At 43.0% G+C, this 25466-nt stretch overlaps 2 protein-coding genes across 6 annotated transcripts in view; one reads left to right on the top strand and one right to left on the bottom strand.

Annotated features, from left to right (window-relative positions):
• The window catches only part of brf1b (BRF1 general transcription factor IIIB subunit b), a 134034-nt gene that overhangs the window by 34989 nt on the left and 73579 nt on the right, over positions 1-25466 (top strand). For all 3 annotated transcript variants that reach the window (XM_071370415.1, XM_071370414.1, XM_071370417.1), the window contains 7 exons: positions 296-368; positions 16158-16307; positions 21120-21213; positions 21680-21806; positions 22238-22277; positions 22609-22704; positions 23209-23514. In XM_071370415.1, the coding sequence (XP_071226516.1) occupies positions 296-368; positions 16158-16307; positions 21120-21213; positions 21680-21806; positions 22238-22277; positions 22609-22704; positions 23209-23514 (886 nt within the window). The remainder of the gene's footprint in view (positions 1-295; positions 369-16157; positions 16308-21119; positions 21214-21679; positions 21807-22237; positions 22278-22608; positions 22705-23208; positions 23515-25466) is intronic.
• On the bottom strand, positions 3498-8297 carry btbd6b (BTB (POZ) domain containing 6b). 3 transcript variants are annotated; one of them, XM_071370420.1, is made up of 5 exons: positions 7822-8297; positions 6156-6450; positions 5904-5994; positions 5475-5593; positions 3498-5004 (listed from the first exon to the last, which is right to left on the bottom strand). In XM_071370420.1, the coding sequence occupies exons 2-5, from the start codon at positions 6359-6361 to the stop codon at positions 3972-3974; spliced, it is 1449 nt and encodes a 482-aa protein (XP_071226521.1). In that variant the 5' UTR covers positions 6362-6450; positions 7822-8297; the 3' UTR covers positions 3498-3971. The 3 variants fall into 3 exon arrangements, with proteins under 3 accessions (XP_071226521.1, XP_071226520.1, XP_071226519.1); XM_071370419.1 differs by lacking the exon at positions 7822-8297 and adding an exon at positions 6662-7539; XM_071370418.1 differs by lacking the exon at positions 7822-8297 and having other exon boundaries at positions 6156-7539.

The following is a 25466-nucleotide window of genomic DNA, read 5'->3' as shown; positions in this document are numbered from 1 at the left end:
CCTTGACATAATCACTGATCTAGCACAAATCGATAGGTCTAAGCAACGGTTCTAACACATAGCTTTCACCAATCCAGCCACGTCAGATCAGGGATTTCTTCAAGGAAGGGAGACGGGAAGGATGTGCATTCTTTCATTGATGTAATCACAGATCTAACACAAATTGATAGGTGTGGGTAAAAGTTAAATAACATGGCTTTCACCAATCCGATCAGGAATTTCTTCAAGGTAGGCCGGCAGGAAGGATGCGTTCTTAAAGTTTTGGAACAGAGCCCAACTCTCCTCCGCTTTACAGGTGAACGTGTACATCCTAGGGAAGACCTTCCTCCTGCTGGCTCGAGAGCTCTGCATCAACTCCCCAGCAATAGGTAAGATCTAGGATCAGTTTCCACTATCCTAGCCTTAACCATTAGTGGGGAAAATTTAAAACTGACCCAAGATCATTGTCTAGGGGCAACGTCACCTTACTCCTTATTTTAGCTCAAGGGCTGAATTCCAAAATCGATCCATAGCCCTCCAACCTGGCCAGTGAGTACTTGGTCAGATCTGAAAGGGATTGGATAGGTATAAGCAATATGGTACTTGCTTCACTGCTGATAGGCTGGGTGGAACTTTGCCTTGTTTGTTACAGCTATCCAATCCTTTCCGATTGTAAATGTATCTCACTCATTGTTTTCTTTCTTTCTTTAACAAACCAACTGAAAGCTAAAAGGCTATTTTATGTCCCTACACTTTAAATGACCAACAATACCTTCCATATCAAGTTAATTTCAATTATGGTCACTGAAGGAAGACTGGATAACAGATAGATGAGTCATCTTCTAGGAATGGAAAGAAACTATTGAAGGATGGGACACATCACAGTGAATCACCACAGAGTTTCTAAACCCCGAGGCCCAACATCAAGAGACTTCCGGGAACGCTTACGAAGCAGACCAAGCAGACCAGGCTGGGGTTTGGGGTATGAGAAGTCAAGGAGAGAAGTGAAAAAATCTTCCATAGCTGTTTCTCGAAATCTAAAAGGCACAACCTAGATTCAAGTAGGTTGAACATGTTATTACTCTAACCTCATTGTGACAAACTTTTTAGTCAAAAACAACTTTATATAGGAGTGATTTGTTTGATTTGCCGGTCTGCACATGCGCAGTTCGGCGCGAGACGACTGTTTTACCCGATGAAGTGTTTCTGCGCATGAGCTTAGCTCGCCAATGTCAAGTATGATCGGGGATTTCTGTTGGCGAAGCAGTTTCTGCCTATCTTCATTCTGTACCGTCTTTGGTATCACCCTGCCAAGAAATATGCAGACCATATGAGTGTTTGCACTTTTACATATGCCAGCAGCCGTTGGACCCTTGGGACATCCCTACCCTGAACCCTAACCATTTTAAATTTCAACTTCAATGGGGTGAAGTCAAGAGTTGGACGTCCCAAGGATCTCCCTTAAGACTTTTCCATTTGAATAGAATACACATTGTGAAGGCAAGTGCAGTACCTCATTTTACAATTTGACCAGTGGGGGCACTGTGGCCCCATGCCTTTCAAGTGTTTTGACGACTTGCTATGCAGTCATTTTATGCCCGCCTCCCATCCCCTCCCGTAAAAGATCAACATTTCTGCTTCGTTCTCATCTGACTAATGTAATGAGAGGGGTACAGAGAGTAAACGAGGTAATCACCCAAGTACACAACCTGGGGTTAATAGACTTAAAATCCCTCCAAGAAGGGCCTCCCGAGTGGCCCACGGTCTAAGGCGCTGCATCGCAGTGCTAGCGGTGTCACTACAGATCCGGGTTCGATACCGGGCTGTGTCGCAGTCAGCCGCGACCGGGAGACCCATGAGGCGGCGCACAAATGGCCCAGTGTCGTCTGGGTTAGGCGACAGTTTGGCCGGCCGGGATGTCCTTGTCCCATCGCTCCTTAGCGACTCCTGTAGGCCGGGCGCATGAAAGCTGACATGGTCGCCAGTGGTACGGCGTTTCCTCCGACACATTGGTGTGGCCGCCTCCCGTGTTACGCGAGCAGTGTGTCAAGAAGCACTGCGGCTTGGCAGGGTCATGTTTGGCTCTCGGCCTTCGCCTCTTCCGAGTCCGTACGGAGGTTGCAGCGATGGGACAAGACTGTAACTACAAATTGGATATCACGAAATTGGGGTGAAAAAGGGGTTAAAAAAAGTACAAAAAGGAACAAAAAACAAAAATAAATCCCTCCACGAATTATAACCCCCCATATAATCTTATTCATTATGGTCTAAAAGGAAAAACTGATCCTATATTAGCAGAACTCCTACTCCTATGCTCTTTGAATACAGACCCAGAGGAGTGCTGATCTATAATAATAATAATACATTTGGTGGGTGCTTATATTTGTCCTATTTCACACATGTATTATATGCATGAATTGGAAATGTGTTTTTTGCATATCCCAACTCCTTCTGAGACAACCTCAGAGGGGTCACGGCCAGGGTCAGCCATTATCAACGGCGAACCTGGAAAAATGTGTACCTTGCTCAAGGGCACACCTAAAGATTTTTCACCTTGTCGGCTTGGAGATTCGAATAAGTTGCCTTTCGGTTACTGGCCCAATGCTCTAACCGCTAGGCTACCCTAATGTTCCCCCCTGTCCATAAATTCATATTGGCAAAAATGCTAAACTGATCCTAGGTCAGAAGCACTCAGACTGTGAATATGGGCCCTGATTAGCAGGTCAGTGTGTCTTCCCTGCTAGGTAATTCCTATCCAGCTGCCTGTCAGCAGAAAGTCTGCCTTTCTACCATCTCCAACTTGCTCTAGTGTTTACCCCTCATTAGAATGATGAAAGCACTGCAAGCACATTTCAATGGGTTGAATTCAAATCCATCTCCCAATTTCAGTTAACAACTTTGAGAGGTGGCACCCAACCAGAAAGATGAGCCAGACAGTACCCTGAATATGTTGGAGATGTGAGTAAAAAGTGTTGGTTGAAACAGGAAAAAAGGGCACTGCGAGTCGCTTCGTCGCCTCCGCAATTTATGCAAATTATTCTGTTTTGATTACAGAGCGATTATGTTGTCCTGTGGAACACTTGAAATCACAGCGTGAGAGAAACGTATGAATCCGTTGTGATTTGTCAGGGTTGTGCGAAGGTCACTTGCCTTTCAAGTTTAAATTGGTGATCAAACCCTCCTAAAAAGGCACAAGTGGCAAGCCGAAACACGATTTTACTGTTAAAGCAATAACATTTCACTATATGAGGTTGTCGGCCTATTCGAAATTGAGTATGCTGCAGCATAATAAAGAGTCATAATTCCATTACGCCTCATTTTGTGTCAAAAAATACATGACTGAGTATTTCAAACTCCAGACTACATGGTATGCGTAATTTTGCTACTGGAAGAGGTGGAGATGACGCTATGTAAGAAAATGGTTCCCTGGTGACCCCTAATTCTCTCTCATCGTCTCACAGCATACTCTCATGTAATCTCAGGGCGTGTTACCAAAGAACAAGTATCAACACCTTTGATTTTGAGTCACAAAAACGTTTTCTTTATGTTCTGCAGTTCCATTAAGCTGCGCACTAAATACAAGACAGTTCATTTGTCAGCCAACCTCAAGCTGTAAACAAATTAGCCTCAAGTTATTTACAAAAAACAACACGCTAACAGGGAGTGGCCCAGTAGGAGTGCAATAATACAACTTCTCTGTAATATTTACACCAGGCTGCATGCCACAGCGCTCAATAGTTAAAATCATAGGTTGTATCTTTATCTCAATAAATAAAAATGGAAAGAGCATTCTATCACTCAACATTTTGTCAAAGGACTAACAGGCATGTTTTCATTTACATAATTTCTCACTGCTGCTACATTGTTGAAGAAGGCAAAGGAACTCTTTTGCTTTTGGACCCTCTAATAATCCCCAGCATGTTCAACGAATCCAGTGGTAGAATGCACTTCCACACAGGGGGAGGGGATGTGTTACAAACAAACCCCAGGGTTCATGCATAGAAGACCAGTTCGGGGATCTGCCCCCCCTGCACGCCCGTCCCATTGGTACTGTCCGAGGAGCACTGGTACTGGAATGTCACTTTTCCGCACTGCACCTCAGTCATGCCCTCCTGCCCAAAGTAGCTCAGCTCGTTGCCGTCCAGCACGACGCTGACCGTGTAGAAGGTGTCCTGTTCCACTTGGACCGGGTGCTCGAACCACACTGAGAATGTGCTGCTGGAGCCATCCGACACAAACATGGTGAGGTTCTGCGCCAGCGTGGCACCCTGTCGCTTCAGTTCAATCTTGACACTGTACTCAGCCTTGCCGCCGCTTGAGCCATACAGGCCCAGGCCGGCAATGAAGATGCGCTTGTCTACGGCAAACTGGATGCTGTCGCAGCGGCCCCGGTATCGCCACTGGTTGCTCCGGTAGGCCGATGACTGGAAGCGATGGCACCGCTGCGGCGTCAGGCCTGTCCGCTGAGCCAGCGGGAACTCCAGCTTGGGCTTGTTGGCCGCCGTGTACCACAGGAAGATGTCGTGCGTCTCCTCCAGGGTGAGCACGTCAGACTGTGCCGCACCGTCAGCAAACTCCTCCAGAGTCATGGTGGGGAGGCGCACCAGGTACAGTACCTTGCCCAGCACCGCCCGCTTGTTCCGTGCCGTGGCGCCCAGACCCTGGCGCCGGCACTCAGCCACCGCCCACTCCAGCACCGCCTGGAAGACCACTGCCTCGCGCGTGTTCAGCGTTTCACGGCGCAGGATGATCTCCAGGGTCTGCAGGTCAATCTCACAGAAGCCCTCGGAGCGGAGGGCTAGCTCAGCCTGGGCGTCGATCACCTCCCAGCAGCGCTGTGTCAGCTCTGGCTCCTCGAAGAGGCGGCTCTGAGAGAGCAGCACACAGGCGTTCTTGGCCTCCAGGCTGGTCTCCAGGAAAGTGACGCAGGCCTTGGCCAAGGCAGGCACAATGTACTTCTTGGCGGCGTACAGAGTGGCCAGCACCGTGTCCGCCTCCAGTTCAATCTCGTCGCTGTACATATACCTGGAAGAAGGGGGGGGGGGGGGGAGTGAGGATTTTAGCCATTATAACCACATCCACCATCACAATGTATGATAGAACGATTGCTAAACATCCAATCGATCAGGGTTGGGGCCCAAATCCATTTCAATGAGCCAATTCAATTAATATCCTGATTGTACATTACATTGACCCCAACCACAGCAATACATGAAAAAATACTTTATTGTCCAACCCAACCCCCTGACAACAAACAATCACACCAAGGGGTTTAAATGAAGTTATAGGGTTACGTTCCTTGCTGATGGGCACTATATAGGAAACTTTGGATTCAAACCAGCGACCCTCAGATTGCAGGCCTGCCTCTCAAACCTCTAGGCTACTTGCCGCCCCTATATATTGGCTATATGACAAAAGCATGGCAACTTTGTTGACAAAAAGGACTGAAATGCATAAGCAAGTCTTACACAGAGATGATGTAATGTGTTACTCACTTTAACAGAATTAAAAAAGCAGCAGGCTCCACATCTGGGATGTGAATCTCAGACTCCCCTTCTGCCAGGTCTCCATAAAACATGGCACCAAAAACGGAGCTGCCCACCGCCAATACATACTGTAAACACAAGAGGGAAAGTGGGTTATTTCAATATGGCTATGCATATTGTTTGGCAAAATGGGATACATTTTTAATAAAGCATGTGCATATTACACAGTTGTTGTGCTTATATTTACTTAAATGTAAATTATATGACAGTGTAATGTAATTCATAAAACAAATAGAAAATCCAGTGTCCAATGGGCCACAAGGGCAGGAAAAGCATGGTAGGCTACTACTATACATATGCCTACATGACTGCTTCAGACTTCTAATCTACACAGAGCCAACACGCTGAGACTTTGGCGCAGAAGAAAAGTGCACTTACTTTATGCGCTGGAACTTTCTGTGATTCACCAGGGGGACCCACAATGAAATGAACATCGGCCATATGTTCTTTATTGAACATCAAGGCATTCCTGAAAGAAGCGAAATAAGAAATGATATCATCCATTCGGCGTCGTACACGCCACGTTAAATCGATGGCATTTTTAATCACGGAGGGGCAATCACTACGCAAGGTTTTGCATAATATAATGTTTGCATTATAAAATAGAACGAGAACTGAAGCTTGACATACCTTTCTCGCAATGTCGGGTGAGTGGACTGCCAACTGGTAGTCTCGACGTTGTTGTTGTTGATATTTTGCTGAGTGGCAGTCGTAGTCGGCACGGTCACAGCTTGGGTGACCTGAACGATGTTTTTCTTGCTGGCTGCAGTCACTACCGCGCCGTTGCTGTTGGGTAGGTTGGTGTTTAAGCTGGCAGGGTACAGTTCTGCAGCCATCTTCTTCTTCACGGACAAAGTCACGATTTCATAGCATACTGGCAGCTTGCCGGACTGCTTCCCACTCTTTTTAGTCCTTTTTAAGGTTTCTGGAAGCAAAAGCAAAAATGTAAAAAAATTCATGATTCGGCCATACAGGCAATCTGGGGGTTCTGGCATCAGAAAACAAATCCACCTATCAACCTTTTGACAAGGCAACGTGCATTTAAAGTGCAAATAAGTATGTCTAACCGTTCAGATTTAAAAAATAATAATTCCACATAATGTAACACCACGTTTATAAACCGAACCCCTACGCACCCTGAAAATATTTGTACAGCAACATCAAGGTGTCCGTCCAGCGGTTACAATTTCATCTATCTCATAGCGTCCTCCTTTTAAGCGACAATGTATCCCCTCTAAAATAATCACATCCACGTTGCACCCAGGGCGAACTGTTACAAAGTGTTACAATGTTGCATAATTCCACTGCGGCGACGATGTTGTCACAATTATTAGATATCCAGGCGGACGCGAGTTCAAATTATTATCCAAATGGTACGTGATCCATCCCTGTGCCAACAATCATTCTACTCTTATGACTGTAGGTACTGTAGTTTTGTGTATCGAGGGCGGGCGCCCAGTTCGAGTTTGACAAATCAGATTCACTAATGCCTTTGCACGTCAGTATTCCGTAGGCGCCTCCCACAGCTGATCTGTACAATATTACACGGCGAAGATCCGAGCAAGAGAGTTAACCCTTACCGTAACGTTCACGTCACTACTTAAATTGCCCACATAAATGGGAGCAATATGTTTCATTTCAGGCATATTTACGTCAGAAGAGGCCCCAGTTGTGCTTTTGGTTTATAGATAACGTATGATATATTCTACATTGTAGCCTATCTATGAAATACATCTGGTTTGTACGCCACAGGAATAGTTTACTGCACAAAGTTACTTGAAAACTACGAATTATGAACCAAAACACGCTCCAGGAAAGCTGGATTGAACAGCCATATATCCTGTTTGTTTTATAGAGCACATTGCTGAGCATATCAAGCTATAGCATATTCAAGGTGCTAAAGCCTACTTGAGAAACAATTAATTTGCTGACAGTGTGGGACATGGCTCGTCAAACGGACGCCGTTTTTAATTGCGTTCCATGTAACAAATGAAGCGAAGTGCTTGCACAATTATGTAAATTGTATTGAAATATTTGAATAAAATTGTGAGATGCAATCGCCAGTCTTTCAGTTAGACACAATGTACACAATTTCAAGTTATATGAGCCCAAAATGTTGCTCTCGAATCGGTGCATTTTTAAGAAGACGAAGTAGGCTACACAGAAAATATCTGCTTTAATGTCTTCCCCTAATCGCACAGGCTGTACAGTCGAAGTGATGCCAACCATAGCGTTCGATTCAGCAACATTTCCATTCGTGGGTAACCCCACGAACGAACAGTTAATATATCTTTACCTGATTGAAATGCGGGACGGTCGATTGACAGAGAAAAACGTTCAGGTTCGGTTACTGGAAGCTTGTTCGCAGCCAGGAGCCATGTTAAAATCCGGAGGACTGGTAAACGGTAGGGAGAGAGGGGGGTTGGGCTTCAACTGTTTGTCCTGTTCCCAGGCCAGTTTCCCCTGTTTTCCAACAGAGGGCCACGGAGCTACAAAATGGAATCGTTCGGAAGTGGTTTAAAAACGGACGGGTCCAGAAGTAAGCGGCTTATACTTAATAACATTTCAGACAATGGCATTTTGCCTGGCAGATCTAGTGGTCTTGTTATTGTCTATTCTAAATTCTAAACAGTGGCATGCAGAGGAAGCTAAATCAAGAATAGGCTACATCAATGCCACTGATAGTAGGCTATCCATCATCGTTTAATGGTTGGCAATTGATACCCAGTGAGCACAGTTCGACGCCGACGTCCATGAACATTGGAAAATACATTGACATTTGGTCCGTCTGCCCTGGCCTTGATTTCAACGTCTATAGACGTTGTTTTTTGGTCCGGACTTGATTTGGCCAAAACATAGACGACAAGTCCATGATTGGACAGTACAGTAGAGCACAGCATAGTAGAGTAAAGTATTGACCTACAGAAAAATAATTTGGTGGGTGTAAGGAAAACATTATTTCAACCCACGGGTCAGTTCATGGTTCAGAACAATTATATTGAAGGTTGGAAATGTTTTAAATCAAGATAATATTTTTTTACAAACCCAGGAGCTTGTTGTGTTGCATTGTGTTGTGAATTCCATTCTGTGAGCGGTGGGGCAGACATACAGTACAGTATACGCAATGGATCAAGGAACTGTCCATTATTTGTGTAGTGCTAGAACATATGTTTCATCCCCCCCCACGTGAGAATACGTTGTCAAGTTTAGACTACTTTCCCTGGCTAGCCTAACGTAACCAGATAAGTAAAAATAAATGTTATGAAATACACCATCTTGGAAACAGGTCCTGCACAAGTGAAATCCCCGGTTTGGTTTGGAAGGATTTACGAGTCATTGTGGACAAAGTCAACAACCCGGTAGATGGATACACAGTCTCCAAGCAGGTATTTATTTACGATAGACTAATTCAGTTTATTATCAGTGAATTATTACGTTAATTCAGGCTTTCCTTCATTAACACGAGGAGTGTCAGTTACATTTTTATTTTCGATGCTCCTTTACTGTCTGTCTAGCTTTCATTTCAGTGATTATTAGCGAGGATTATTAGCGAGGACACAGTCAAGAAACTGTATGAATGAAGGTCCATTATCATCTCTACACAGTTCGATTTGGTTTTAGTGATTTTAAAGTATATTGAGGCCGTCCCACCCCCCCAAAAAAACATTTAAAAAATAAAACGTTTTTTTTTTTTTTTTTACTCAAACCACCCGTGGGCCAGATGTTTGAAATCCATGATTTAGTCCATAGGCTATGCAGGCCATATCATGTTTAAACCGGTGCAGCTGGTGAAAGCCTACTAAATAAAATTATTTTTGCAGCCTATTTTCGATCCTGGAAATTGTTTATTTAAGTTTCAATTAAACTATTTGATTATCTAAACAATATTGAATGTAAAGGTATTGTTTTGTTATGTCGGCTATAAGCTGTCATTAGTTAAGAAGGCTAATTAGAAAGCCCTTTTTTAAATTTTTTGAGCGATTTGAGTTGTCAATCCATAGGGGTCAAAATCAGTGCACTATATCAGAAATAGGATGTCATTTGGGAGGCAACTCAGGTCATCCAGTCCAGAGTTGGCACTCAGCCGCCCAGTAGACTTACACTACTCTGCTATTGTTTGAAGATCCTTCTCAACCCATTACCATTCATCACACTCTCTAATCAAAGTTTGACACACACATACATTATATTATCCATGCAGTTACAATGAAATAGTGACTTCCAGATCAATTTCAATTCCAGTGTAATATGGAGCATATCCTGGGGTTCATTCTTCATTGAAACTGCATTATTCTTTGTTGTGAATGACTTCCTTGAAATGTCTGCTTCGGTGCTAATGTTGCTTGGAGCAAAATGTATATGATATGTATGATATGATATGTACACTGGGTGTACCAAACATTAGGAACACCTTCCTAATATTGAGTTTTGCCCTCAGAACAGCCACAATTCATTGGGGCATGAAATCTACAAGATGTCGAAAGCGTTCCACTGGGACGCTGGCCCATGTTGACTTGAATGCTTCCCACAGTTGTGTCAAGTTGGTTGGATGTCATTTGGGTGGTGGACCATTCTTGATGCATACGGGAAACTGTTGAGCTTGAAAAACCCAGCAGTGTTGCAGTTCTTGACACGAACCGGTGCACCTGGCACCTACTGTACTACCATACCCCGTTCAAAGGCACTTAAATATTTTCTTGCCCATTCACCCTCTGAATGGCACACATACACAATCCATGTCTCAAGGCTTAAAAATCCTTATTTAACCTGTTTCCTCCCCTTCATCTACACTGATTTGAAGTGGATTTAACAAGTGGAATCAATAAGGGATCATAGCTTTCACCTGGATTCACCTGGTCAGTCTTTGTCATGGAAAGAGCAGGTGCTCTTAATGTTTTGTATACTTAGTGTATATCAGATCAATAATTACAATCATGTCTATTATGATAAAAGATAGCACAGTAGAAATCCGCAGTAGGTCAATCCGATGATATCAATAAACCACTGTGGAAATTGTTATCATAGGCTAGTATTTATCTAGCCTGAGTGCTGTCTGTTTGTGCCATCATGCCATGTCCTTGTTACTCACGTTTGGCTTGACAATGACAGATTAGGGACCAGACTAGTATTTATCTCTGTTGGGTTGTTATTAGAGAAGCTTTCGAATTGAGCTACTGTTCTTATTTCTGTATCATCAAGTGGTAACACTTTACATTAAGTTGCTCTTAAACCTGTGTAGCAACACTCTAATTATATTAGTAACAACATTGTATAACATGTTTTTACATAGTACTTAAAGCTATAGTTCAAGATTTTAGTAATAAAGCCCTTTATCGACTTCCCCAGAGTCAGATGTTTTTATGTCTCTGTATATGGTTTGAAGGAAATTGCTATCTATCATTAGTGCAATTGCTAACTAGCGTTAGTGCAATGACTGGAAGTCTACAGGATCCGCTAGCCAGCGGTTCCTTTAGACTTCCAGTCATTGTGCTAACGCTAGTTAGCATCGCAAAACTACCTCTAACTTCCTTCCTACTGGATGCAGAAACATAAAAATGTATCCGCAAGTTCCGCAAGACTCTGGGGAAGTAGATAAAAAAAATCCCATCATTTTTTAAATCCATAGAACTGTTCTTTGGAGGAAGGATTGTTGAGATATACAGTATTTGACATTTGTATCTTATTTAAAAATAATTAGGCTAATTTGAGTTATTTGTGACAATTTGCCCTTACCCAGGCCTCCTTTAAAATGCCATAATGTTTTATCTGTACGTACTACAAAGTGAAAATTGTTGTCATGTAAAGCTTTACCGCTTGCTTTGTAATATAAGTAGTATTTTGATTTCGATAACAATTTTCTAACATTAAAGACATGCTCCGGTACTTTGGCGACTAGTAAGTATTTTTTAAACCTCCCACTTTAGGCTGGATGTGTCAATATGTAGTTCATACATGCATAATTCATCAGCAGAATTACTATATTACCTCAATTAGCCACAAAATCCCTACATTTACCCCCATGTGGGCCAATTATTTAGTAATTCGAGTTTTAGCCAATGAGCTTCAGCCCCTCGCCATGGATGGATGGAAACTGTGGATGGATGGCAGGATTCGCGCAAAACTGAAAGCGCCATCCACCGCATTTAACCATGGAAAGAGGTCTGGAAATATGGCTGAATCTAAACAGTGTAGTTATTCTCTGCGCAAGGCAATCGAACAAGCGAAATGCCGGTACAGGGACAAGGTGGAGTCGCAATTCAACGGCTCAGACATGAGACGTATGTGGCAGGGTCTACAGGAAATCACAGACTACAAAAACAAAAACAGCAACATCACGGACACAACGTCACGCATCTAGACAAACTAAACACCTTCTTTGCCCGCTTTGAGGATAATACAGTGCCACCGTCACGGCTCGCTAACAAAGACTGCGCATCCCCCCCTCTCCTTATCCGTGGCTGACGTGCGTAAAACATTTAAACTTGTTAGCCCTCGTAAGGCTGCTGGCCCATACGGCATCCCTAGCCGCATCCTCAGAGCATGCGCAGACCAGCTGGCTGGTATGTTTACGGACATATTTAATCCCTCCCTATCCCAGTCTGTTGTCTCCCCACATGCTTCAAGATGGTTACCATTGTTCCTGTACCCAAGAAGGCAAAGATAACTGAGATAAATGACTACCGCCCCGTAGCACTCACTTCTGTCATCATGAAGTGCTTTGAGAGGCTAGTCAAGGATCATATCACCGCCACCTTATCGGCCACCCTAGACCCACTTCAGTTTGCATACCGCCCCAACAGGAACACAGATGACGCAATCACCATCACACTCTTCACTGCCTTATCCCATCTGGACAAAAATAATACCTATGTAAGAATGCTGTTCATTGACTACAGCTCAGCATTCAACACCATAGTGCCCTCCAAGCTCATCATCAAGCTGGAGGCCCTGGGTCTCAACCCCGCCCTGTGCAACTGGGTCCTGGACTTTCTGACGGTCCACCCCCAGGTGGTGAAGGTAGGAAACAGCATCTCCACTTCGCTGACCCTGAACACTGGGGGTGGTGCTCAGCCCTCTCCTGTACTCCCTGTTCACCCACGACTGCATGGCCATGCACGCCTCCAACTCAATCATCAAGTTTGCAGAGGACACAACAGTAGTAGGCTTGATCACCAACAACAACGAGACAGCCTACAAGGAGGAGGTGAGCAGCCTGGTACGGCAACTGCACTGCCCTCAACCGCAAGGCTCTCTAGAGGGTGGTGCAGTCTGCGCATCACCGGGGGCAAACTACCTTCCCTCTATGACATCTACAGCACCCGATGTCACAGGAAGACCAAAAAGATCATCAAGGACAACAACCACCCGAGCCACTGCCTGTTCACACCGCTATCATCCAAAAGGCGAGGTCAGTACAGGTGCATCAAAGCTGGGACCAAGAGATTGAAAAACAGCTTCTATCTCAAGGCCATCAGACTGCTAAACAGCAATCACTAACTCAGAGAGGCTGCTGCCTACATTGAGACCCAGTCACTGGACACTTTAAAAAATGGATCACTAGTCACTTTAAACAATGCCACTTTAATAATGTTTACATACCTTACATTACTCATATCAGATGTATATACTGTATTTTATACCATCTACTGCACCTTGCCTATACCGCTCGGCTATTGCTCATCCATATACTTATATGTACATATTCCCATTCACCCCTTTAGATTTGTGTGTTTTAGGTAGTTGTTGGGGAATTGTTAGATATTACTGCACTGTCGGAACTAGAAGCACAAGCATTTCGCTACACTCGCATTAACATCTGTTAACCATGTGTATGTGACCAATCAAAATTTGATTTGATTTGATTTTAGTGGCACCTAGCAAGACGCACACACATTTGAGCGAGTACAGAGAGAGCAATGACGTGGTGCACAGATATGCACATTTGTGACGTAGTACGCAATTTTCGGGGGGCCACTTATGGCTCGTGGGCGCTACTTTTAGAACTACAGGCAAAAAAACATATATAAAAGTTCCTGAGAAGATCATTAATTTATGATTATTGAAAAATGTAAACATGATATTGAATTATATTATATCGATTTTTTTTATCTTGCAATTTTTTTTCGATATATTGTTGAACATAAACTCTATGGGCTTATCAAAGTTCCAGAGTAGCATCTCTGCTACTTTTAGAATTATGATCCAATTTCTAAACATTACCAACAGAGTGAACATGAAAATAGATTCAAAATGGTCACCCTCAGGATGTGCAATGATTCAAATAAAAGGAGGTCTCTGATTGGTTATATTGCCTAGTATGCCAGTTGCTCTTTATAAAGTGGGCCATAGCTTGGAATAGGCACTGGAATAGGGACTGCAGGGAAATATTACGCCTTGGTGGGACAGCTACACAGTTTGCCAAGGACTTAGCTAGATCTAGGTGACACTATCTCTCACTCATTTTATATAAGATACTGGGCATATATCCTTGGTGTGACACCACACCCACAGAGAACAACAGTCCCCACAGAGCAGCACTGCTCTACAAAACAGACCCAGATTTGCCCTGAAGCCGATGATGAGGACTCAAAACTGTGCTTTTCAACACCTTTTATTAATTCCATGACATTTGCCAAAACGCATTGGTTTTAACAAAAAAATACATATTTTTCAGCCAAATCTGCCGTTGTACTACCAAGAGTTGCTGAATGTCTTTTCATCTTCTTCAAGCTCCTTTTATAGAGTAGAAAGGACATCAGTGAAAGGTACTGATGAAAACTCAAATTGAAGTCTGTTATTTTATGGTATATAGGGGGTATGAGTTCACCAGATCCAGTTTCCTATTTAAACTCGCAGTTTCATTAGCCACACTGTACTTAAAAAAAAGGCCCTTATGGAATCATATTTCTTGACATAACACTACCTCAAGCCCTTAAGCAAAAGCCTGTCTCACCTTATTGCTTCATAACAGTCACTCACCCCTTCAGTAACCTTGGCTCCAGTGGCGAGTTTAGAGTAATCTGCCAAGCATTTGTTATGTTGCAAATGGAATTGTATGTAAATGAGATTTGGGGTTCATTTCATATAAATTCTGAAAGTTAATTGAAATGTCAATTTAAGAATTTAAAATGTCACTTTCTGATTCATCTCCTGAATTGACTGAATTCAAATGGAATTGACTCCAACCCCACGCCATAGTTGAGGTAAAATGTATTTACTCTAATTTCCTGCCTACGTGGGAATTAGAATCATAAAATGTTCATTATGTGTAAGACCAGTGTTCAGACATTGAGCATTGTGAACTTAGTAATTACACTTTGTATGGTGTATCAATACACCAAGTCACTACAAAGCTACAGGCGCCCTTCCTCACTCAGCTGCCGGAGAGGAAGGAAAACGCTCAGGGATTTCACCATGAGAGCAATGGTGATTTAAAACAGTTACAGTTTAATGGAAGTGATAGGATATAACTGACAATGGATCAACAACATTGTAGTTACTCCACAATACTAACATAAATTACAGAGTAAAAAGATGGAAAAGCATGCATCCTTGCAGTAAGGCACTAAAGTAATACTTCAAAAAATTTACTTTTGTCCTGAATACAAAGCGTTATGTTTGGGGCAAATCCAAGATAACACATCATTGAGCACCGCTCTTCATATTTTCAAGCATGGTGCTGGCTGCATCATGTTATGGGTATGCTTGTCATTGGCAAGAACTAGGGATTTTTTTAGAATAAAACAGAATAGAGCTAAGCACAGGCAAAATCCTAGAGGAGAACTTGGTTCAGTCTGCTTTCAAAAAGGCACTGGGAGACAAATTCACCTTTCAGCAGGACAATTACCTAACACACGAGGCCAAATATACACTGGAGTTGCTTACCAAGATGACATTGAATGTTCCTGAGTGGTCTAGTTACAGTTTTTACTTAAATTGGCTTGAAAATCTATGGCAGGACTTGAAAATGGCTGTCTAGCAATAATCAACAACCAACTTGACAGAGCTTGAAGAATTTTGAAAATAATAATATGCAAATATTGTACAATCCAGTTGTGCAAAGCTTTTAAAGACTTACTCAGAAAGACAAAGACGATTCTAACATGTATTGACTCAGGGGGTTGAATACTTATTTATTAGAGATACTGTATATTAGTGTTTTATTGTCCGATGTTAGAATTTTTCTTCCACTTTGGCATTACAGAGTATTTTGTGTAGATCGTTGACAAAAAATGACAATAGAGCCCCACAGTGGAGGTGTCATAATACACATAATCCTAGCGATCAAACAGGGAGATGGTTCCAATCGTTTTCCCACTATTCATTGGAAAAACTATTGGAACCATTTCCTTGTTTGACTGCTAGGTTTTATGGGTATTATGACTCATACTGTGGTACTCTATTAAATCTATTTTAGTCAAGGGGTGTGAATACTTGCTGAAGGCACTGTACTTAGGTATTATTATATTTCCGATCATGAGTAACATCCGATCAACTGTCAATTTACAGATACGATTATGAATATGAGTATGGCCAGGTCGGCACATCCCTAATGAAGAGTGCCTTCGTCCTCCTTGTATTTTTATGATGTTACATATTTGTATTGTTAACTTGCTCTCGTCCTTCCCCAAGACCCTTGCCTGTACATCCCTCGTTTCGCCCACATGCTGGAATTTGGAGAGAAGACCCATGAGGTGTCCATGACGGCACTGCGCCTACTACAGAGGATGAAGAGGGACTGGATGCACACGGGACGCAGACCCTCTGGGCTGTGTGGAGCAGGTACGTTGGTTGCCATGGGGATGAACTTTAGTACGTGGCCTGACCTTTGGAGTGACCAGTCTCTCCACCTGAAGGTCTTGTTCGGCGCAATTGTCCTTACGCAAGACTTCCTGTCCAAAAGTGCCAGCATAACACTTAAAAAAAAGACAGGATGCTAGAACCATAGATTCAACTGTCTTTGTGACTGAAACATTGGTCTTAAGATTGGGCTCCCAATTGGCACAGCGGTCTAAGGCACTGCATCTCTGTGCAAGAGGTGTCACTACAGTCCCTGGTTCGAATCCAGGTTGTATCACATCCTGCTGTCCCATAGGGCGGCGCACAATTGGCCTAGTGTCGTCCGGGTTTGGCTGGGGTAGGCCGTCATTGTAAATAAGAATTTGTTCTTAACTGACTTGCCTAGTTAAATAAAGGTTAAAAAATACATTTAAAAAAGATTGAAGTGACAGTTAATAGTCCTTTATGAATGTGCTGTGGGTTATGAATGTGCTGTGGGTTATGAATGTGCTGTGGTTTATGAATGTGCTGTGGGTTATGAATGTGCTGTGGGTGGCAGAGAAGCAACAGTCATGAAAAGCTGTAAAGCCTACTCAGTACCTAGCCTGGAGTCTAAGAACACAGTGTTCAAAACTTAACAGCTTGAGACCCTTCTGCCCTCAAACCCCTAAAGCAGTGCATTTAAGCTTCTATTCTATTCTGTGCTCTGGAGTCAGCAAGATCCCATGATTTAGGAATAAATAGCACAACAAGCTTCCTCCTCAAGTGTAAGGTTCAGCTCTTCAAACCCCCCAACCGCTACTGCCACCCGCCTTCCCTCCCAAATATTTGCTGCCTGCTGCGATATCTAAATAATTCATAATTTATTCATTAATCATTCAAAGTATTTGGAGCAAAGGAGGAGAAGTTTAGACTAGGACACGTTGCTTTAAATGGCTTCTGTCCTCTGTCGGTGGAAGAGGAGCTGTAAACAGAAACGCCTTCTCCTCTATCCGTGAGGTCTGTTCAGATTTAGAACGACAAAAGTGTGCGCCAGTGCAACGCGGTGATGGCACAACAGCCTCTTTTGTCTCTTCACGCATGGAAACAAGTGATTGGGTCTGGCCTACTTATTGCAGTCCCAACCAGTGTGCACAGAGCATTAGGGTATAGATACTGGTTCACTGGTCAAAAGTACTAAGCATGTACAGTTGAAGTCGGAAGTTTACATACACCTTAGCCAAATACATTTAAACTCAGTTTTTCACAATTCCTGACATTTAATCCAAGTAAAAATGTTCTGTTTTAGGTCAGTCAGGATCACCACTTTATTTTAAGAATGTGAAATATCAGAGTAATAGTAGAGAGAATGATTTATTTCAGCTTTTATTTCCTTCATCACATTCCCAGTGGGTAGTATTGCCTTTAAATTGTTTAACTTGGGTCAAACAATGAGTTGGGTGAATTTTGACCCATTCCTCCTGACAAAGCTGGTGTAACTGAGTCAGGTTTGTAGGCCTCCTTGCTCGCACACACTTGTTTCAGTTCTGCCCACAAATCTTCTATTGGATTGAGGTCAGGGCTTTGTGATGGCCACTCCAATACCTTGACTTTGTTGTCCTTAACCATTTTGGCACAACTTTGGAAGTATGCTTGGGGTCATTGTCCATTTGGAAGACCCATTTGTGACCAAGCTTTAACTTCCTGACTGATGTCTTGAGATGTTGCTTCAATATATCCACATAATTTTCCTACCTCATGATGCCATTTATTTTGTGAAGTGCACCAGTCCCTCCTGCAGCAAAGCATCCCCACAACATGATGCTGCCACCCCCGTGCTTCATGGTTGGAATGGTGTTCTTCGGCTTGCAAGTCTCCCCCTTTTTCCTCCAAACATAACGATGGTCATTATGGCCAAACAGTTCTATTTTTGTTTAATCAGACCAGAGGACATTTCTCCAAAAAGTATGATCTTATTCCCCATGTGCAGTTGCAAACCGTAGGTCTGGCTTTTTTATGGAGGTTTTGGAGCCGTGGCTTCTTCCTTGCTGAGCGGCCTTTCAGGTTATGTCGATATAGAACTAGTTTTACTGTGGATATAGATACTTTTGTACCTGTTTCCTCCAGCATCTTCACAAGGTCCTTTGCTGTTGTTCTGGGATTGATTTGCACTTTTTGCACCAAAGTACATTCATCTCTAGGAGACAGCGCGCGTCTCCTCCTGAGCGGTATGACGGCTGCGTGGTCCCACTGTGTTTATACTTGCGTACTATTGTTTGTACAGATGAACGTGGTACCTTCAGGCATTTGGAAATTGCTCCCAAGGATGAACCAGACTTGTGGAGGTCTACAATTCTTTTTTCTGAGGTCTTGGCTGATTTCTTTTGATTTTCCCATGATGTCAAGCAAAGAGGCACTGAGTTTGAAGGTAGGGCTTGAAATACATCCACAGGTACACCTCCAATTGACTCAAATGATGTCAATTGGAGGTTGAAAAACGAGTTTTAATGACTCCAACCTAAGTGTATGTAAACTTCCGACTTCAACGGTATACCAAGTGAAAACTCTCTGTATGAAAAACAAAAGCTAAAACATGACACTGTCCCTATTGACAATTATGTTAATACTCATCCCTCAATCCTTCCTTTGCCCTTTTTAGCTTTCAATTGTATTCCCTCAGGATTTTTTTTGTTGGGAGCAAACATTTCACTTAGTCAAAGTTTACGCTTAAAACCACTCTAGGATAGGTGGGACGGCAGCGTCCCACTTGGTCAAAATCCAGAAAAAATGTAGCGCGCCAAATTCAAATATATTACTATAAAAATCTATCTTTCATGAAATCACACATGAAAGACACCAAATTAAAGCTACACATTTTGTGAGTCCAGCCAACATGTCTGATTTAAAAAAGGATTTACGGGGAAAGCACATCAAACAATTATGTTAGCTCAGTACATAGCCACAGGAAAACACAGCCATTTTCCCAGCAAAAGATAGTAGTAACAAAAACCAGAAATAGAGATAAAATTAATCACTAACCTTTGAACATCTTCATCAGATGACACTCATATGACATCATGTTACACAATACATTTATGTTTTGTTCGATAATGTGCATATTTATATCCACAAATCTCGGTTTACATTGGCGCCATGTTCAGAAATGCCTCCAAAATATCCGGAGTAATTACAGAGAGCCACGTCAAATAACAGAAATACTCATCATAAACTTTGATGAAAGATACATGTTTTACATATAATTAAAGATACACTTGTTCCTAATGCAACCGCTGTGTCAGATTTAAAAAAAACTTTACGTATAAAGCACACCATGCAATAATCTGAGACGGCGCTCAGATAGTAACAACATTTCTCCGCCATGTTGGAGTCAACAGAAATACGAAATTACATCATAAATATTCCCTTACCTTTGATTATCTTCATCAGAATGCAGTGCCAGGAATCTTAGTTCCACAATAAATCGTTGTTTTGTTCGATAATGTCCATTACTTATGTCCAATTAGCTAAATTTGCTAGCATGTGTAGTGCACGTGTCCAAACGCTCGCGCAGATGCAGGCAAATGTCGTACGAAAACTTCAAAAAGTTATATTCCAGGTCGAATAAACTGGTCAAACTTAGTAGAGAATCAATCTTCAGGATGTTGTTATCATTTATATCCAATAAGGTTCCAGCCAGAGAATTCTTTTCAGTCTCTATAAGTAATGGAACGCAAGACGATATAATGAGGAAAGCGGGGACCAAGAACTGGCAATCTGCCAGACCACTGACTCATTCCCCTCCCATCCGGTCCCACAACACAGCATAAGCTTCATTCCACGTTCTACTGACTGTTGACATCTAGTGGAAGGCTTATGAAGTGCAAACAGATCCATGTATTACATGGAATGGAATAGGCGATGACTTTAACAACGACCACTCTCAGAATTTTCACTTCCTGTTTGGATTTCTTCTCAGGTTTTTGCCTGCCATATGAGTTCTGTTATACTCACAGACATCATTCAAACAGTTTTAGAAACTTCAGAGTGTTTTCTATCCAATAGTAATAATAATATGCATATATTAGCATGTGGGACAGAGTAGGAGGCAGTTCACTATGGGCACGAAATTAATCCAAAAGTGAAAATGCTGCCCCCTATACCAAAGAAGTTAAAGTCCTAAATCAATCTAACGAAGTGAGTCTAGCGCACAGCAGAAAAAGGAGGGTCACACTTCATGTGAAGGGTACTGTGCCTACACAAGGACTTCATTACACATTCATAACCCATGCATACAGCATTTATAAGCAGTACATAAAGATTTTGTCATGTGTTATGGACAACCTCTGCTGCGACACGCTAAAGACTGGGCCGTTGTGTAACTCCTACACCTCTCAAAGGAGCATATTGATCAAGACAAGCGTTCATTTTATTAATGCTGGCTAAACATAGCGGAGGTGGCGCACAGGGAAGAAAAAACGTGTACTTGCAGAACAGGTAAAAGCGATGAGCGGTATGCCAGTGTAGAACTTCACTGGTGCAGAAACTATTGAGTCAAGTTGAGACCCATTTCCAATACCAATAGTATCTTTGGAAGTTACACAACCCAGAAATATGGTTTATACAGTGTGTGTGTTTATTTGATTGTGTTTTAGGTAGTATACACTGTTTTCTAAATAGCTTTTAAAAGTGTGCGTGTGTGCATGTGGACGTATGCACGTGTGTCCTTCTGTGGGTGAAAAAGCGAGGTGTGTGTGTGTGTGTGTCCTTCTGTGGGTGAAAAAGAGGTGTGTGTGTGTTGGTTGGTTGATCACAGTGTAATCCCCTCTTCTTCCCCAGCCCTGCTGGTGGCTGCCCGGATGCACGAGTTCCGCCGCACCGTCAAGGACGTGATCGGAGTGGTGAAAGTGTGCGAGGCCACACTGAGGAAAAGGTACGAGCTAAGGAGTGGAGCAGATAAGGGCATGTCTCTGTCATGGCTGGAATCCTATTCTGGACAGGGCTCATATCCTCTCGCTATCCACTAAACCTTCACTAGCCTACTGTAGCTTAGTAGATCCCATCATGTTGGCAAATGCAGTTTGGTCCATTGAAGACTGTTGGTATACACTGTTGGTAAAGGCCTATGCTTTCCCTAACCCCACACCCTAACACATACACTGCTAGATGACCACGCAAGCTCTGGGGTTATGGTTAAATTAAGGCTTGAAGTTGGTGGTAAGGTTTGAGTTAAGAAAGAAATTGATTTTCAGAGTTATTTATTGCTTTTATTTGAATGCAACAAGAGCAAAATACAAATATTTCAGCTGTTAGGCCATCATCAGTGTGTATAGAGAAAATGTCCACATCCGTCCTTTGTAACTTAACCAGATAGTGACGCCTCTCCTTCTGTTGTCAAGATTGACAGAGTTCGAGGACACTCCTACCAGTCAGCTGACCATCGATGAGTTCATGCGGGTGGATCTGGAGCAGGAGTGTGACCCACCCTCTTTCACTGCTGGACAGAGGAAGGTCAAGATGCAGGCGGTATGTTATCTGACTCTTTCCAGGCATTGGCTTGCTTGCCCTATCAATCACCTGTCAGTGTGTTTGATTGGCACAGCAGCATGTCTCAGATGGAATTGATGGCCAGGCATTGGCTGGCTTGCCCTGTCAATCATATCTCAGTGCATTTGATTTGCACAGAAGCGTGGCCCGGATGGAAGGAGTTGACACTTGATTTAGAAACTTTTCATTGCATGGCGTGACTCGTTCAGTTCTTACCACAAACGTGGATGAGAAGTAATCTGGTAGGTGTGACCAGACTGCCAGTTTCCATATCAAGTGTCAACTCATCCATCCAGAACATGTCACTGTGCAATTCCAATACACTTCTGAAAGCACTATCCATAAATCTGCAATTGACTGAATCCCGTCAATAGTTTTTTTCACTTTGACTCTCCCTTACTCCATTTTAGCTTGAACAGGAGTTAGCCAAAAAGCTGGATGAAGTTCAAGGTATGTTTGTTTTATATTGTGGTAATAGGTAGCCTCAGCGCAGGCGTTCTACAACCACAAAGTTTTGGAACTTTAAGTCTGTGAGCGTTTTTGATTAGATCTTTGAGCATTTTGTAAGTAAATAAAACTCAAAAATCTCATCAAAATAATTGTGATATAAAATGAAATGGAAAATGAATGGAAAATGGAAATGAAATGTAAAATGTCATATGAAATGCATGTGATCAACTAAGATCTGGAGGCACTGTAGGATTGGGAGAATTGTAAATGTGAAAACAAACAATGTAATGTGAAGGGTCATCTCAGTTTCACCGTCTCTCTACCCCTGCAGGTGAAATCAGTTTGTATCGCGACGAGATCGAGACGGAGCTGGAAAACAGCAGGCCAAAGCTCAGAGGGATCTACGCTGCATATGCCAAAGAAATAGGTGTGTGTGTGTGTGTGTGTGTGTGTGTGTGTGTGTGTGTGTGTGTGTGTGTGTGTGTGTGTGTGTGTGTGTGTGTGTGTGTGTGTGTGTGTGTGTGTGTGTGTGTGTGTGTGTGTGTGTGTGTGTGTGTGGATGTGTGTTTGCGTGCGTATGTGTGTGTGTGCCCACTGCCTTTAGTGTGTTTTTTTACTAACTCAACAAGAAGCACGTCTCTGTGACTTCTGTCATTTTTTTAATCAAGGCGACGCTGTAGGTCAGTTCTGACAAGGTGCTTCATCAGTGTCATGAGGTCACACTTTTGCCCTTTGAAAATGGCAGGCGGAGAACTGCGGATGATTGTCATTTTGAATTCTCTGAAAAGAGCAGCGTGTGTGTGTGTGCATGCTTGTGTGTATGTGTGTCTAAAGTACAGCTACGCACATAACACCTATGTGACTCAATCCCTGAATATGTGTATGTACTGTATATATCCCCAAGACCCATCCTCTCCACTCTGACCCTCAGACCCGCTGGACGAGGTGCTTTCTCAGGCCTCGTGCTCCAGCCCCAGGGAGGTGGACCCCGAGGAGGACGAAGAGCTGGAGGCAGTCGCCCAACACCTGAACCAGGACTTCCTCTGCCAGGTCATCCAGGGAGAGCAGCAAGGGGACGAAAGAGGGGGAGAAGGAGTGACAGAGGAGGCACCCCCTCCACATCCACCACCCAGAGGAGGCCCCTCCCTGGCTTCCATCCTGGGTCCCTTGCCTAGCGCGGCTAGCCTGGGGCTCAGTGAGTCCATCCATGAGTGCATCGCAGAGGACAAGGACAGTGGTGAGTCCAGATTACATTGCCAAATCAACTCCATAGTCTTTTGGTAAATGCACAATTGCTCATATCACTTCCATTGATTGTTCGCTAGCAGTGGCTTATGTTAGCTGAGTTTGTGGTGGCTGTTTAAAGAGATACTTCAGGATTTGGCAATTTTCTTTATCTACTTCACCAGAGTCGGATGAACTAGTGGATACCATTTTTATATCTATGTGCAGTAGGAAGGAGGTAGAGGTAGTTTTACCCAGAGCAGATACCCATAGACTTCCAGTCATTACTTTAATGCTACTTACCTAGTGCGCTGGCGCTAGTTAGCAACTTCCTTCAAATTGCACAAAGAGACATAAAAATGGTATCCACGAGTTCATCTGACTCTGGGGAAGTAGATAAAGGACCTCATTGCCAAAATCCCAAAGTATCCCTTTAAGAGAACTGAACCATGGATTAGTTTCTCCAGGCCCATAGACTACTTTCAGGGTGAGGAACCATCTAACGTCAAATTAAAGTCATAAACTTCCCTTTTAACCGTGTAATAACCCAAGATTACAGTGCGTGTCGTTATCCCTAACCATAATCGTCCGGGAAAAACCTTGAGCTGTGCTTGAGTGATATTGTGAGTCCACCCCCAAACTGGTACGTAAGCTAGTAATGCCAGTGTGCAAAACTGGTTGCAATAACGTCAGGGTGACGTCTTTTGTGTTGTCACAGTCAGGTTGTATACTGGTTGTGAAAGGACATCATTTAGATGTATTTTTTGTGTGTCTATCAGCATGACGTTTTGGTCAGAATCTCCTATTGAGCGCTTGTCAGTCAAGCGATCACCAAATCTCTCTCTTCTCTCTCTACCTCTGTCAAGTCTTCCTCTCTCCTCTCTCTCTCTCTCTCTCTCTCTCTCTCTCTCTCTCTCTCTCACTCTCACTCTCACTCTCACTCTCTCTCTCTCACTCCTCTTTGAAGAGGTCTCTCACCCCTCTTAATAACTGCCATTTTGGCCTGAGAGTTCTCCCCACACCCCACTCACATCAGTCGCGGGTTGAGGGGTCATTCAAACACAACTTAAAACACTCTCTACCCACTGACTCCCCTATAGCCCTGACCGCATTTGACCACATGCCTTAATTTGTCTTAAGTGGGTTCTATATTTTATTTAACATACCGGATCAATGATGTGAGCAAGTGTGTGCCGAGCGAAAGGCTCTCTGGCTCTCTGCTCCCGACTGGATGGATAAAGGTATTAACTCCAGCACATCCCCTAGCCTCACTTAACCAATCAATACACCCACCACCTCTCTCTGTAGCTGCTTCCGAAATGGCACTCTATACCCTATGAATAGAATTGATGGGGTTAAGTCTGAATTTCTTGAGGTACAAATAGGTGTATCACAGCGGTCGATTTTGGGACCTGTTCTCTTCACTATGTATACTTCACAATTTATATATACTGAACAAAAATATAAACGCAACATGTAAAGTGTTGATCCCATGTTTCATGAACTGAAATTAAAGATCCCAGAAATTTTCCATACACAATGAAATCTTATTTGTCAAAAATATGCACAAATTTGTTTGTTTACATCCCTGTTAGTGCGCATTTCTCCTTTGCTAAGATAACCCATCCACCAGACAGGTGTGGCATATCAAGCAGCTGATTAACATCATGATCATTACATAGGTTCACCTTGTGCTGGGGACAATAAAAGGCCACTCTAAAATGTGCAGTTTTTTCACACAACACAATGCCACAGATGTCTCTAGTTTTGAGGGAGCATGCAATTGGCATGCTGAATGCAAGCAATGTCCACTAAACAATATCTGTTGCCAGATAATTTAATTTTAATTTCTCTACCATAAACCGCCTCCAACGTCGTTTTAGAGAATTTGGCAGTATGTCCAACCGGCCTCACAACCACAGACCACGTGTAGCCATGCCAGCCAATGTTCTCCATATCTGGCTT

This window comes from Salvelinus alpinus, chromosome 27, assembly GCF_045679555.1.
Source record: "Salvelinus alpinus chromosome 27, SLU_Salpinus.1, whole genome shotgun sequence".
NCBI classification, from domain to species: Eukaryota; Metazoa; Chordata; class Actinopteri; order Salmoniformes; family Salmonidae; genus Salvelinus; species Salvelinus alpinus.
This window is presented reverse-complemented; position numbering and strand designations above follow the sequence as displayed.